At 44.9% G+C, this 16,729-nt stretch overlaps 1 protein-coding gene across 1 annotated transcript in view; it reads left to right on the top strand.

The window, feature by feature from the left end:
• Positions 1-1,976: 1,976 nt before the first annotated feature.
• The window catches only part of PAX1 (paired box 1), a 45,110-nt gene continuing 30,357 nt past the window's right edge, over positions 1,977-16,729 (top strand). Inside the window, exons 1-4 of the mRNA XM_086925407.1 lie at positions 1,977-2,197; positions 3,701-4,333; positions 10,614-10,756; positions 12,134-12,344. Of these exons, the coding sequence (XP_086781533.1) occupies positions 2,194-2,197; positions 3,701-4,333; positions 10,614-10,756; positions 12,134-12,344 (991 nt within the window). The 5' untranslated portion in view covers positions 1,977-2,193. The remainder of the gene's footprint in view (positions 2,198-3,700; positions 4,334-10,613; positions 10,757-12,133; positions 12,345-16,729) is intronic.

Below are 16,729 nucleotides of genomic sequence, written 5' to 3'. Positions count from 1 at the left end.
GGTGACATGACATGTAATAGCCAGTTTTTGGATCCAGTTCATGCGTCTTGGGTGTTACATCTTTCCAGGTACTCTAGAGATACAAACACTCGTGTGCGGAATGTTATCACCTTATTGGAAATAAGCAATTTAAGTCGCATCAAGTTTCTAAAAATATCTATCTATCTATCCCACCTCCATCAATCTATCTATCCACCCTTTTACAACTCATCTGCTATTCATCTATTCTTTCTTCTATTCAACAGCCCAAACATGCCTGTCTGTCTGTCCATCTTCTGAACTTCCATCAGGCATCAACCATTCCATTATTCCACCCGTTGTCGGCCCATCTGTCCATCCGTTCAACTATCAACACTGTCGTGTCAATTTGACCTCGCCTGCGTGTGCATGTCTTTATGTCGATGTTTTATTTATTTAATTATTCATCGTCTCATCGCTCCCATATCAATGAGCATGCCCAAACCTCTTCCCAGTGTGCCAGTAAGTATGGTTAAGCATCAGTCCACCGTCCTCAAACAGTGTAAAACTACATCTTCCACATTACTCATTGAAAGAAGGGGTCACATGACTCACTTTTAGGTCTGCCACCTGGTACGTGTCCGTCATATTACTGAGTAATAAAATAAATGCGACATTACATTGTGTATGCTTGTGCCTTTTTATAGTATTTGTAAGCTATATCTCATAATGTATGCACATACAAGTGCCTGTGTGTATGTGGAGAAAAAGGGAGGGGTGCATGGTGTAGCCACGCTGTCAATTCCAGGGTACACGTCATTAAAGGTGTCAAGGGTTTTTGAGCAATGTACTTATATGTACAGTGGTACAACAAGTTTCGTTTAATTGGTTAAATAAAATACTAATAGACATAATTAGACAACAAGAAATAACCATTTGGAAGATGTAACTGGAATTTTCTCCGCCGAAGTTTTATAGTTGTAAAAAAATAGCACACTATTCTAGCAACTTGAACAAGCTGCAACAGTTTCTAATTCATCAACTTGGATTTCGAAAAGGCAGAATCACATATAACTTTAATTGCATTTCCTTTCCACTTTTTGAGGTTATAAAAAGGATACATCCTAGTGCGCACGAAAGTATGGATTGTGCCACTATTAAAGTCACAGAAGTTATGTGACGACTTGTCAGAGGATAAGATACGTGCCCTGCCCAGGAAGACCCGGGAAATATGCCGTCGCCGCAGAGTGTGTGTGAAAGACACATCACCCCTTGCACTTAGTTGGTTTCTCTGAGCACACAGTAGTTGCTTGTTGTCGTTGCACAGAACTCTGTAGTAAACGTTGAAGTGCTTCTGCGGCTGGAAGGTTTCAGTTTGTACCTTTGCAGTAAAAACCGAAAATGATACATTAATATCATGCAAAGAGAATGAACAAACATAAATACACGTCAAGCAATTGCGGAGCCGTAATGCAAGCAAATAAATAGGACCGTCGTCATCCCCTTGTTTATTAGTAATAAATAAATAAATGCATATATAAATAAACAAGAAACTACAATTGGAATGTACGGCGTTCCTCAGAATCAAGGTCCCGGTGCCACTGCACCAGCTGCACTGTTGATAGCTATGCCTCTGACGTTGGTGCATTCATAAAGGCCAAAAGTCATCACACCAGAACACCTTTAGGCGTTAGGAAGCAGGGGAGCCCCTCCAACTCCCGCCATTCATGTTTTTAAACTGCCCAGGCCGTTTCGATAGCTCCGTCCTCGAGCCCAGTTTAATACTTTGACAGGTAGTGGAGGGGGGGGGGTACACATTTAAACGCGTCAGGGCGTCTTTAAGGGGCGCTCGCCGCTGCCTCGGATAGGGTTACAGCCGGTGGGCTTGGCCCTCTCCGGAGGGGGCGGACCAATAGTGCCAGCCCCCCGGCCCTGACGGGAACCAATAGGAGGCCGGGACGCCCTCCTTGACCAGCGGGCCTGACGTGGAGGCGCAGACGCGTCTGATGGGAGCCGCGCAGTGCACCCCCCGGCGGACGCGAGCTGCACCTGCCCCGGCCCCGCGCCCTGCCCCGCACACCGCGCCGAGGAGGAGGGAGTCGAGGCCGACTCAGCTTCTGGAGTGATTTGTCCCCGCGCCCACCCGGCCCTCGCTGTCTATGCATCTGGAGCCGTGCGGTGCAACCGAGGACCGCGGCCGTCACCCCAGAGGAGAGTCTGCTCCGGGCTCCGGACATGGGTAAGACCCGTCCCGGCGCCCCCTGAAGTTGGCAGATTGGGGGGTGGGGGGGTACTTAAAGGGATCCTCCACTAACTGTCGGAACGCTGAAGCTGTGGAAGAGAGGGTATCTGCTATCTGTAGGAGTGTTATGTGGGAGGCTCGATGTGGCTGCAGTTTCACTTTTAGATCAGGATGAAAAAAACTTGGGAAAGTGCAGTTAAAGTTCAGCAGTCAACTGAAGGCATTCTTTATACAAGAGACAGATCACATCATTTTAAATATGCCTTCCAGGGCTATAATGCGATCTTACATTCCAAAAGGAGTATGAGGGAAGGAGTCAAATTAGCAAGAAAAATGTAGAAGCATTTACGGAATTCTGTGATGACGTCATCTAGTGTGAGTGTGTGTGCGCGAATTTGCATTGCAAAAATAGAATGTTGAAACGAAATCCAATTATCGCTTACTTTATGGGATATTAATAAGTCTGACACTTCAGCAAGATCGTAAAAACACCACTGCGCACGAGCAAAGTTTTCCTGTGAAGCTAGGGTGCACGCGGAGGCACAGTAAAGTATACCAATTTATAATATTTCCTCTTTGTGAAGTAGATTTTTCCAAGGAGTCTTAACTTTATAGGGTGGTTCCCATTCAAGCTGTCAAAGGGGAGCAATCTGCGTTAGAGCAGGTGGATACACACCAAACACATGTAAAAGTGCTTCAGGCTGTACACTGATCACAAATCATATTACAGGTTGCTAACATTCCAAAACCCTGAAGTCCGAGCTTTAAAAACATTTCTTTTGCAAATCTCCAGTGTAGGGAAAGCACATAACTCTAGGAATACATATTCCATCCTGCTCGCATACAGCAGTACTTTTGTGTAACTGTTTGATACGCATCTGATGGTCTAAGTTCACCATACTTTGGGCGTGCAGTGCCAACTTGAATATTAGTAGGCCCCTTTTAAAAAACGGCATCATACATGCTAGGTGGCTTGTGCTTCAGAGTGGAGGCAGGTGAATACTGTGTCTGCTTAGTGGACACATCTCGGTGGCTTAGAAGGGAGCCCCCTAAAAGCTGAGGTACATAAATTATTCTCAATGCAGGTTGATGGTAGATACACTGATGATGAATTGGCTTTGAAAATAAACTCTAGAGCTCTATGAGTTAAATCTGTGCGGCGATCTGAAATCTATGTGCACACAAGTGCCTTTAGCTACATAAAAGTATTGACTACTATCCTCAGACACGAAAGGGATACATAATATGCCAAATGTTTGTTCATTTACATACAATGAGTCTAGATGGAACTAATTTACCGAGTCAGTGATTTTCCAGAGAATATGGGAGATTGTATTTATGTGCAGTCATTCCCTATCCTGACTAGATCTACTCTTACATAGATCATGCATAAATCTTGCATAAAAGTTACCAGAAAGTCTATAATGGAGAAGAAAATAGTTATCCCTTTTGTAATGACACAATGTGATTTATCTATTGTTTTTCCCCCAAATCTTTCAGAGCAAGCATATGGAGAGGTAAACCAGCTTGGTGGAGTGTTTGTGAATGGCAGGCCCTTGCCCAATGCCATCCGACTGCGGATTGTGGAGTTGGCCCAGCTGGGCATCCGGCCTTGTGACATTAGCCGCCAGCTGAGGGTTTCACATGGCTGCGTGAGCAAGATCTTGGCCCGCTACAATGAGACAGGATCCATCCTGCCGGGTGCCATTGGGGGCAGTAAGCCCCGGGTCACCACCCCCAATGTAGTCAAGCACATACGCGAATACAAGCATGGCGACCCAGGCATCTTCGCCTGGGAAATACGGGACCGACTGCTGGCTGATAATGTATGTGACAAATACAATGTGCCCTCTGTCAGTTCCATCAGCCGGATTCTGAGGAACAAAATTGGAAGCCTATCGCAGCCTGGCGGGCAATATGAGGGCACCAAGCAGGCATCTACTCCACAGGCCACATTGCCTTACAACCACATCTACCAATATCCTTACACAGGCCCTATGTCTCCCAGTGGAACCAAGGTTGGCGGACACCACCCAGGAGTGTCCACAGGACATGTCAGCATCCCTAGGCACTGGCCCTCGGCGCACTCTGTAACAAACATTCTGGGCATCCGCACCTTCATGGAACAGACAGGTGAGCATCCGTCCTATCTTTACAGTATGAAAAAGAATAATAAGGAAAACATCTATTTATCTATCTGTCTATCAAGCTATCTATCTAGCTATCTGATAGAGCTGTCACTCTAACCACTATATATATATATATATATATATATATATATATATATATATATATATATATATATATATATGTGTGTGTGTGTGTGTGTGTGTGTGTGTGTGTGTGTTTGTTGTATAAAATGCAGAAGTCAGAAAACCTGTATTTCACAGAGAACCATGAAGTATGGAAAATATTGCATTATTCATTTTGGAGAGCAGATTTTACCATCCTAATCGCCAAACCACTCTGCAGAGCTTTAGCTTTGTTAGGGTTTCTATAATAATGCAGAAAAGAAGACACATTTAAGTGGCAAGGCTGTTTAAATTATGCAGCAAAAAAATACAAACAATGTTCCAACATTTCAGGCAGTATTCTTTTTTTATCCATTTGATTAAGAAACACATTTGTATGCAAAATCTGCAAGTTATGTAATAAATTATGTGGCAAATACCCATAATCCATAAAAATGTGTAAATGCTGCAGCCACAGATTCGCATAAATCCACTGACCAACACCACACTCCATTGTTTTACCCACAATTTTTTCATTAAAGGTAAACAAAACCTAAGCATTCTAATTGTAATCAGCGCCCACTGATAGCTTTAATTTGGAGAATTTAGTGTCAAGCTAACCAAACATTAATGTGTAATATACAAAATATACATATCAAGTAGAATGTTCAATGTAGTCTAATATTGGAATTTTGGAGTTCAAGTGACATTTGCACAATTTTGCCTTCGACCTTGTGGTTTTTTATGTCACTAGAACCCCTCAATGGCAGTATTGGACTATATTAAACAGCTACCTGCTGTGTTTGTCTGTCTCTCTCTCTCGTGAATATATGTATATATGTATATATTTATATAAATATATATATATATATATGTATATATATATATATATACACACACACACAAACACACACACACACACACATATATATATATATATATATATATATATATATATATATATATATATCATCATCATCACTGTAAAACTCATTAGTGTAGGCAAGACTAATGAGAACGAAGATAAATGTTACTGTTAATCTATATATGTGTGTGTTTACATATATGTACATACATACACATATATCTGCACACACACATATGTGTATGCATAGCTTAGCAGCTTTTAACTTCCTTCTCAGTAGTCTTGCCTAAGCTGAGGTTTACAGTGATGAATAAGACTTTATTGAGCCCTCGAACTTGCTATGTAAAGAGCTACAAAACTCTCCCCCAAGATGCAGTGTTTCAAAATACACAAATAGTAAAGAAATACCTTAAAAAATAAAAAGGATACAGAAGTGTACTGGTTCATTGTAGAATGATTCGTATCAGGTGTCCCAGTGTGGGTGCACAGCTAAAATGTTTAGCTGAAGTGGTGTGTCAAGAGTATAATGAGGCATAGGCCAGCAAGCAAAATGGGCCTCTTCCCTCTGTGTTGGATAATAAAAAACACAGCCATGATAGGGGTGTGGTTGTCACAAGATGCAATAATATATGTGCCTGAGGTTAGATAAAAGATTCTATCAATCCATCAAAATACTTTATTTCACAGAAATACATTTTTACAGAAATAACGCACCTTACCCAATTCCTCAATATAAACAATCACAAGTGTTACAAAACCAGTAGTGCACAGCACACATTTGAATCAATTTAATCAACACATGGTATATAAGCATTTAAAATGTCCCAGCACTTAAACTCAATAGAAGATCAACAGCCCATAAGCCCACATATATTAAATACACTTGAAAGAAAAAAAGTACCAAATTTTCCAGCAGCATGGAACTCGTTTTGCTCAAATAAAACATTATAAAGCGCAGTATGCATAGCAGCTTACCACAGTCACATGTGGCTCTCTTAAAAACGTATATCTGTTCTCTGCCATGGCAACTCCTACCAGTGTCGACAAGGATTGCGGGCAGGCAAGATTTGAGACTCTGGACTTCTGGATTGTGGGCCTATAAATTATCCAGTAGGTCTCATGTCCTCCACTCTACTAGTCTGACATGTAGGCCCTCAGTCGTAGTATGCTATTAGATGAGAGCTTCCCAATCATAAGTGAAACTTAGCTCAGATTACTGAACCTCCTAAATCATCAGTCGGTCTACTACATACATCATAAAAGCCACATCTTGCTTCAAATCATGTAGATTCCATGATTTTCTCAATGTTGTCTGAGGGAAGCTCTCCTGTCCCCCCTCCCCTCCCCCCCCCACACACACCCCTACAGTTTGAAATCTGACAACAAACCCTGTTGTACTTCGGATAAGAAGTTAAAACCCCATCATTTTTACATTTTCTGACCTATTATCCCTGATAACATGTTTCTGTGTCCCACATCATCTTCAGAATGTGAGCCCTTGGATTTTGGAGCTATGTCACATAATATGTCACAGAGCTAGGATAATGCTGCTATATGGCACAACTGGACTTGAAATGACATACTGTGATGCAACTCCAAATAGTATCACTGAAAGGTGACACATTTATAACGGGAAATAACACACCACTGCTTAATGTGACAGAGCAGAACATAAAATAATATAATTTACAAAGTAAAACTTAATATGACTCAGCATGAGCAAAAATAATGTAAGTTACAGCTACGTGACATACCCTGACATAACATCAACACAGTGTTAAGTAGAAATACTTAAATGAACTGAACCACTTGTGTTTACCTTTGAAGTGGTCTGTTGCATCCGTTTTTATCTTGTCTGTGCCGGTACAAACAGGTACCGTTGTAATATCGTAGCCCCGGTTGCCCGTGGCTAGCAGATCCCTTTTAAAGCACTGTTTATTGCAGAGGGTGCAGCCCATGGAATTCATCCACTCATTCAACATAAACTCCACTCCTGTCAACACACAAGACCACTACGCTGGTGGTGGCACCACTCAAGACCAGCAGCCCTTCAAAGACTCAGGAGCTGGCGGAAGCTTAATCTGTATGCACAACGCTAATATATAGAACACGGTTCACCCCCCAACCTTTTCACATAGTTGCAGGACACAGATGAACAAAAAATTTGCATAATGGTGACACCGACTATTCTAGCACTCTGCAACACCTGGTTGTTCACTGCGCCATGTTTGAAGCACGTATGAGACCATCATACACCTCACCCACTGTCTCCCATGTAGGCTATACTGCATCCAACACGCTGTCCAGTTGTGCTCTCCAGCAGGGCACCAAGAACCTAATCACAGCGCTTTGTGACATCTTCAGGGTTATGAAGCATTATGTAAATTCTGTAATAAAATACAAAGGATATTTAAATTAGCATTGGTCCTGTGCGAAAGGGAGAAACTCTGGCTACCCTTCGAGGCTACTGTTCTCTTTTAAAGGTAGCTGTCAGACCAACCAGGCCTCAACACGAGTCCATGGAACACAGCCCGATCTTCCAAACACAACGGCAGGAATGGAGTGTTTTAAATCTAAGCCCTAACACCCCATACTGCCTGTTCTACTTTCTTCAGCTGTTCCCTAACATGCCAGGCTCTGTCCTGGACAGACATGTTCTGAGTCAGACACATCTGGGGCACGTGGCCAGCCAGTATGTGCTGTCGCCCTGTGCCCACGCCCGTTGTGGACGTGCGTCGGGGCAGTCACCTCTTTCCGCTGCAGTAACGCGCAGCGCCTTGAACCCTTTGCGGTGCGCTGTCCTGATGCCGGGTTTCCACCCGGGGCGCAGTGATTCTACTCGGGAGGAAGACTCTACCGCCTGTGGAGTCTGTCCCCGGACTCAGGTCACTGCAGCTCACACTGGTGTCTGCCAGAGCCCCGCCGCGGGGTCAGACGCACATCCTCGGAGGGGCGCGGGTCTCCCACGCTGCCGCCATTCGTCGCCTTGGCTGCATCGACTGAAGTCGGACGGCCGGGTCTGTGCATAAACTACGCTGGTCGGGGTCGGCCCCGGCTGCCTTGAGGCATCGCGGGACATTGAGGCCTCGCTAGCAATGCAGCTTAATTGTAGCACATCCCTGCACCTGGGCTGACTCTGCACCCCGAGTCAGTGCAATTAGTGTCAAAATACGCGATGAGCCTAAATGTGGCACCACCACGGGAGCGCTTTCAGACTCCTCATCACAACTGCTCGGCACCAAGCTCATTAGCCATTTTCAGATTTTAAATTGTATGTCTGCTGTTTAAAAAAGAAAAAAATCTGTGGCTTTAAGTTTGTGATTTTTGTCATGATGTACCTTAATATTAAATATTATTGTGCAACAAATCTGGCGGTCCTGCGCATTGTATATGGTGTTTTAATATTATGACACGTATATATGACACGTAAATATGCTATATACATCGGGAAGGATTCTGATATATATATATATATATATATATATATATATATATATATATATATATATATATATATATATATATATATATATATATATATATATATATATGAATGTATATATATATATATATATTTCACACAGAATATTGGTGCCTGAATATAGATGTTTTAATAAAAAATCCGACACAAGCGTAATAAAACAGTAAACGTATAATTAATTACATAATTTTGGCTATCAAGCAATACACTTGTCTGAAATCAAATGTTCAGTGCAAGACATTTAAAGTGCCCAGAGATGTATAGAGAATCAAATACATGTTACTAATCAATATTTTAAAATTGAAAGAATTCTAAAAATGAAATCTATTTTCGATATATGGAGATTCATGGAGACCTGTACAACACCACTTTACAGCCCTGAGGGCGCCCGCAGCCTTGTCAGGTTTTGGAGAGATTACACAGAAACAGGTAGCGGAGTTTTGTGGTTTCCGAAACACAACATGTGTCCTCGGCTCCCGCGGGTTTGTAAGACACGGCACATTGTCCTCGTATTTCCGAGTCTGAGGGGGAATTTCGTCACTACAACATTACTCATGACCGGGGCGGTATTTCTGCAGTTACCGCAGCGCCTAGCAGAAGCGCTGCAAAGATGCCACAGACGTACAAGGGGTGTCTTCCATGCCACGGGGCACAAACACCCTGGGGACGGTGGGTTTGAGTTACTTGCCATCACCTCCGCCCCCAGCTTCCCAGGCCCAGACGGGGTCTGCACCCGTGCCTTGCTGTGGAATAGGCGCGGCTAACCCGGATAAGGCTACGGATGGTGGGGTGGGGGGTCAGTGTGCTACTCCACCGTTTAAATCACACCGCGTTATAATAAATACACAAACCAAAAACGTAAGGGCTGGGGTGGCTAGAGTGATTTTAAACTGTAGGCCGTGAACTGTCAGCGAAAGTTGACTCCACCTTTGAAAACTGCACAGAACTTTGCACTAGCTGGAGTCACCCAGACCTCGGCTGCTGGCCGTGTCTGATTATGAAATACTTAAACGGGCGTTTGTCCGAAAAACCCGCTGAATAGTACGTTGGAAAATGGCGGTTTTGAGGTTATCGTGGCGCGAGCGTGAACGCTGCGCAGCAGCAGGTAGATTCAAAGTGGGGGGCTTTTTGAGATTTGTGGGATTATGTTCAGAACGGTGCATACATTTCGGAGTGTGATGTTGTGAGAGTAGTGACGAGTATAACATAGCCTGGTCAACATAGCTGTGTACTTGAGAATCTGAAGTGTGAAGAAAGGACTCGGGTATCTTGGGAGTCCTTGCAACTAGCGCGAGACCCTGCCCTCACTTAACATAATTGAATATCATAACATAGCATGATATGCCACTGCATGCCAAGAGACCGCGTAAAAACAGCACACACAGCTCTATATAATAAGGCTGATATATGAAGATAAACCATATCATATCTTTGTTTTCTTCTAATTTACTGTTATGTGCGAGCTTTAGGCTCTTTTTATTGTGGGAAAAATACGACACTCGTTAATGCACCTGCCACACAACCCCCCTCCCCCCCCCCCCCCACATACACACACACTCACTCACACACATACACACACAAACCCATTGCCGCCATTTTATCTGTGCGCCTTCAGAATTCGGCCAAGTTTCGCTGAAGTCTCCGGCCCACAAGAGAAGAGGCTACAACTCCTTGTATCTCGGTGTATATAGCACACGAGTGTAGGGGGTCTGCGCTCTGACTCAGTGGAGAGCTCGCAGCCTCGCGAACGCGGTTGATGTTGACGTCATCATTTGTATCATGGTTGCTGTTGTGAGTTGTGGTCACACTGTTTATTGTCGCTATGAATCCTTGCAGGGGCTCTGGCCGGCTCCGAGGGCTCCGTCTACCCCCACAAGATGGAGGACTGGGCCTGCGTCAACAGAGGCGGCTTCTCCAGCGGCCAGAACCTGAACGGCCTCGAGAAGGGCGTCATGGAGGCCGACATCAAGTACCCCCAGGTAAGCCCCGGTGCTTGGAGGGCCACGAAGGGGCAGTCTATAGTTTGTGGTCTATTTCATCGGTGAAGCTGGTGCAGTGGCACCGGGGCTGAGAGGTCGTTGGGGGGAGGGGCGTGTGACGGGGGCACTGAAGCCCTATTATTGCTGTATTTTTTTTTAATCAAACAGCAGCCAGGTGGGCCTTTCCTTCCTACCACTAGGCGCATGACAAACTGACACCAGGCTCACACCGGTGCGTTTATAATACATGGCCTAAATAAGTCACGTGCGCCTCTCACTGCGTTGTCTCATTCCCACGTATCTCCTATTTTGTTTTTGTTTGGTTTTCTGTGTGTGTGTAGGGGGGTAGGGGGGTGGGGGGGGAGGGGTTGGTGAGGCAGAGATGTTTCAATTGATATTTTCCGAGAAGTGCTGCGGGGTTCAGGGCGGCACAGTCACTGTTTGCACTCCACCACCCTGTGAAACCAAAGCGCGCTGCCCTCTTTCAGTATACATCACAGTTCTTTCCGTCGTTTATTTTGTTTCTGTGGTCGCTCAACATTCTCTTTTAAAAAGGGTTGAGGGGTAGGGGTCGGACTGAAAAGCAGGAACGGGGATGTGCATGAAAATCAGGAGTCGAATTTGGCAAAATCCAGTTGATCTACGTTCAACAATCGCCACTGGCGCCATTTGCACCAAAACCAAAGAGGAAGAAGTAATGCCACCCGCATCACAGGAAGTGACATTGGGAGGTAAACTTTTGGAGTGGGCTGTTACATATTAGAATTATTTTGTAAATACAGAATAATTCCATGAGAAGCTGGTGGCTGCAGCGATTGATATTTAGAAGTTAAAGGTAGAAGTACCAAGAACGTATGTATGTGTGTGTGTGTGTGTGTGTGTGTGTGTGTGTGTGTGTGTGTGTGTGTGTGTGTGTGTGTGTGTGTGTATATATATATATATATATATATATATATATATATATATATATATATATATATATATATATATCCTGTAACGTATTGGAGTCCCAAGTCCATTCCTTGGAAAATGAGTTTGACTTATTAATTCTGGCCTCCTCGCCAGCAGAAGCCACCCTTCTGCCGGTGATGCATTTTGTGATCCGCTCCCGCCCTGGCCCTGCTGACCCCTGTGCTCCCAAGAGGACGAGGGGCCCATGTCAGGCCCACACTGGAGCTCCGCGTGACATGTTAACAGCCCGCATCCATTAGCTGCCCAGGGCCTCCCAGCCCTCTCCCCAGAGTGCGGGGTGGGGGAGAGCTGTCTGTCACTGCCCAGGCGGATCCCATGTCCCGTCCAACAAGCACACCTGGGGGGTGTGGGGACATGTGCGCCACGCATGCAGGTGCTGTGAACTCTCTCTCTCTTTCTCCACAGCCCGCCTCCAGCCTGTCCGCCGTCAGCGGCTTCGTCCCAGCCTGCGCCTACACGTCCGCCAACCAGTACGGGGTGTACGGGGGTCCGGGCGCGGGCTACGTGCCCCCGGGGCACCACTGGCAGTCCCAGAGCAGCCCGCTGGCTCATCACGGCCCCATCCACGGGGGAGACATCACAGCCTCCATGGCGTTCAAGCACCCGGGGAGAGAAGGTATGTGAGCGCGCGCTGACACGTGCGGGTGGTGTGTGTGTGGGGGGGAGGGGAGTGGTGATGACATGGGTGCAAGCGAGGTAAGCGATCACCAGTCTCACTGCGGTGGATACACATGTGGGCAGGCTCAATCTCGGGGTTTGCATTTTCTGAAGGAGCTAGAATATTAAGTCATCGTATCATGCTAACTTATTTGTTAGTATTTTATTTCGCATGACGATGCTGATATTTCGTTTAGGTGGAAAACAAACTTACTTTCCAGGCTTTGCATTTATGTTGATGGAAACTATCTATAACAAATACGGGCGCGCGCGCACACATTACACCAGCTAAACTACACATACACGCTGACACCCTCAAAAACACAATCCAACACCCTCAACAGGCACACGCCAAACCAGGAAGACCCAACTGTCATTCCACACCCATACGAATTCCGATTTTCGACGCTAGCCTCCGTATGTTAATTTTCAAATTGTTATAGTATTACTTCAATAGTTTACTGTACACATATCAACAACCATTATAATTCAACTATCACATTTTATTTAGTTATGTGACTAAATTAATTACACACGACGGTAAAGGCGTCTGCCCCAGTTTAATAAATGTGTTATATGGAAAAGCGCGGACTTTTGTTTAGCAACAAATACATATATATTCCGGCCTGAAACTATGCAATGTTCTGTAGCTTGGTTATGAGTGCACCTTGAAAGACACATGTCATTGACGACATCTGTCGAGACCCGTCTGTGCTCGATAAAACAACGTGTGCAAACACGGAGAGCGCGCTCCCGAACTCCTCTGCAGCTATTTGGCGATGTAGGGCCTGGTTTCCGGTTTTACCAGGCAGGTAGATTTATTCTCAAATAACCCTTCATGTTTTGATTGCATTGTACAGTTTTAGTATTGTGCAGTATTTATTGGCGGGCGCAGTCCGTTTTTATTGCACTACACAGCATGGTTTTAATAAAGGAAGAAACGATTGCAGCCAGTCCCAACTTCGAGGGCTTTGCTGAAAAACACGAAATCAATTTCTCTTAACTTAGCCGATAGGGCCCAGCCAACGGAAATTTTATTATTGTCGTTTTTAGTACTTTACTGAAAGAGTACCATGCGAATGGAATCACGGAACAAAAAAAAAACATTTGGGAATACCTAATATTTTTTTTGAAAAAAAAAGTATTTTCGATGCAGGACATTTCAGGAATATTTTTAGCTAATTTTATGTGATGTTCCCTGTCCAGAATGAAGCGTTTTATGTACAAAAAATATCAATTTTATCATCCACTTAAATATGAAATACTGAGCTGAATTTGGGCCTGCAGTGTTATGGTTCTAAACAGATCCCTGATGTGAATGTCTTAACCCACTGAGCTATCCTACCCCCACCAATCCACCGACCGTAGACCACAGCTCATAGGCCGAGGACTTGGGGATCTCGGCCGATCTCTGATTAACGCAAGACTTCTTGTATATATATCACCGACACGTCTTTAACATATTTCATAACGTCAAAGTTAACGACATTCGTATTGGAAAAAGTAAAAATGGAAAACCAACGATTTTGCGCGGAAAATAGCTCAGATCTTGCAGGTGCATTTAGAATATTAGTTTTATAGTAATTCGGCCTCTTACATTCCAGGCTGTGCCAGCCGCATACCTGGTGTACCCGCTTCTCGCATTTATTACTGGTCGCCAACTACAGTGAATGGGAGAAGAACGTGAATTGTATGAACACATTTTAATTTGAGCTCCTTGAAGCTGAAACGCTTTTGCGCCCGTCGGCCGTTTAGCCCCTAATCCACCCATCCACCTACCCAATCACTAATCCAGCCATTCATCCACCCACCAACCATCAATCTGTCCTCCTGTCCATCCTTCCACCCTCTTGTCGTTTCTTCTCCTACCTGTCTGCCTAGCTCTTGCCTCCTTTCTCTTTCCATTTTCTCTCTTTTCTCCACCCCATTTCCCCCACACTTCTTTTATATATTACCCATCTCTTACTCTGCAGCTTTTACTCTGCCCCATCCCCTCGTTCTCTCCCTGTCTTACTCTCCACCCTCTCCTTCCCATGTCTCCATCTCATTCTTTCTCTTCCCATGAATCCATCTCATTCTTTCTCTTTCCATGACTCCATCTCATTCTTTCTCTTCCCATGACTCCATCTCATTCTTTCTCTTTCCATTAATCCATCTCATTATTTCTCTTCCCATGACTCCATCTCATTCTTTCTCCCACGGTTTCTTCCTCCATTGTTCACTCATCTCCCTTTGCTTTTCGTCCTTTCTCCCGGCCTCGGCCCCGCCCGTGTAATTCACCTCACATGCCCTCCTCGCCCCATAGTGCAGGTGTGTTGTGCTGCGCACCGAGGGGCGGCTGTGACAGGCCTCGCCGGGTCATCGCCCACGCCTGACAGTATATCACGACGGGTCGCGAGAAGAGTAACTCCCCGGACCCTCCGCGGCTCGACCTTGCCTGGGACCCTGCTCTCAGCTGCTCTTCGCGGAGGTATTAAGGGTTACAGCTCGCGCTAACGGCCGCGCTTTACAAGGCCTCGTAAACCCGGCGCCCGAGGCCAGGCCGCACTGACAGCTCAGGGCTACCCCAGCTCTGCCCGGAAAGTTACCTCCACGGCCTGACCGGTTACAGATGTCCGAGGTGGGGTGTCTGTCTGCGGAGAGCACAGCTTGGCTACTTTATGAGCTCGGTAGCCAGAGCTAAACAGTAAAGCAAGGCATGAAATAAAACACTTCCGCCAACAGAGACCAGAGAAGAGGCGCGAGCTGTTAACACACTCGGCAATTCTCTCGCGATAACACCTGGTGCTGAGCGGCTGCCCTCCCAGGATGCTACCCTGTGCTGCTCCTCTCTCTCAAACACAACCCCCGTGCTCTAGCTTTCTGTCTGACCTTCTCTTTTTCTCTATCAAACCTCCACCCCTCTCTCTTCCCTATCCCCGTCTCTTCATTTTCATCAACAACTTCATCTGTTTACACTCCATCCTTTCTTGTCTATCTTGTCTGTTCTCTCACCCCCACCCCCTTCCCCACACTCCTTCTCAGTAGTCTGTTCTATTCTCTCACCTCCCCCTTGTACTTCTCTTTTCACTGGTTGGAATATCTATCTATCTATCTATCTATCTATCTATCTATCTATCTATCTATCTATCTATCTATCCATCCATCCATCCATCCATCCATCCATCCATCCATCCATCCATCCATCCATCCATCCATCCATCCATCCATCCATCCATCCATCCATCCATCCATCCATCCATCCATCCATCCATCTATCTATCTATCTATCTATCTATCTATCTATCTATCTATCTATCTATCTATCTATCTATCTATCTATCTACCGATCTGTTTGTCTATTTCTTTTTTATTGTTGTCGCTGTATCTGGTCCCACTTTCTGTTTCTCTTTATATCTATAACCTTCTCCCCTCCCATTTCCCCTTTTCCTGCCAAGTAGTCGCCCCTCTCTGCAATGTTCTCTCCTCTTTCGCCCGCCCTTTCTTATCCTGTATCCTCACTTGCCTCTATCTTTATTCCGTCTACCATGTCCCTCCACCCCTCTCTACTGTCTCGCTTCCTTCTGTTTGGCCTTTATGCTTTGCACCCACAGCTGCACATGCACTATAGACATGGCCACTATCGAATCGAATCGAATCGACATGGCCACTAGAATTCTGCATATGGGAGAGGTGAAATTATGCAACAGCCTTGAGTAAACTATGCAGGAAGAAAAGGCAAAGGCTTGGCACGGCGCAGCAACATACGTGATAGTTTGTTTTAATTTTAGTAACTCATGATCTGTTTGAGTTAGAAACTAATATTTGATTGTTAACGTCTGCAAAGTCAGAAAAAAATAACGGACTGATTTGCAAGTCCAGCAAATCTATAACTAAGTGGAAATCGTCAAGGCCGCATTCTCGCATAATTCTAGGTGCCCTCTCTATACCCTCAATGATGACCATGAAACTAACTTTAAAAGTGCATAGATATAATATATCCCCCACTATGAGCTATATTACTCCCCCCCACCCCATGCAAAATAAGCGCTGCTTGATAAAGCACTATTAATCTCGTAGATAAATCAGAGCAGCAGGGGGTAACATTTTTAAATTTCCGTGCACTATATATATTGAGTCTTTCTTCCACTTTTGATTTCAGTTGTGTAAGTATTTTTTATGTGTCTTGTAAAGCGCACAGGGATTGCCAGTGTGGCTTCATGGCGCTCAAAGGAGCATATTTAATTTGCATTCACTATATTACCATTCAAAGAGGGGCGAGCCGATCCTGTAATCTCGACTATAAAAATATACGAACGAAAAGAACATGTAATCTCCGTTAACTGCATAATAGTGCAGTCCCGC

The sequence above is a fragment of the Lissotriton vulgaris genome, chromosome 6 (assembly GCF_964263255.1).
Source record: "Lissotriton vulgaris chromosome 6, aLisVul1.2, whole genome shotgun sequence".
Lineage (NCBI taxonomy): Eukaryota > Metazoa > Chordata > Amphibia > Caudata > Salamandridae > Lissotriton > Lissotriton vulgaris.
Note: the sequence above shows the minus strand (reverse complement) of the source record. Positions and strands in the feature narration are given on the sequence as shown.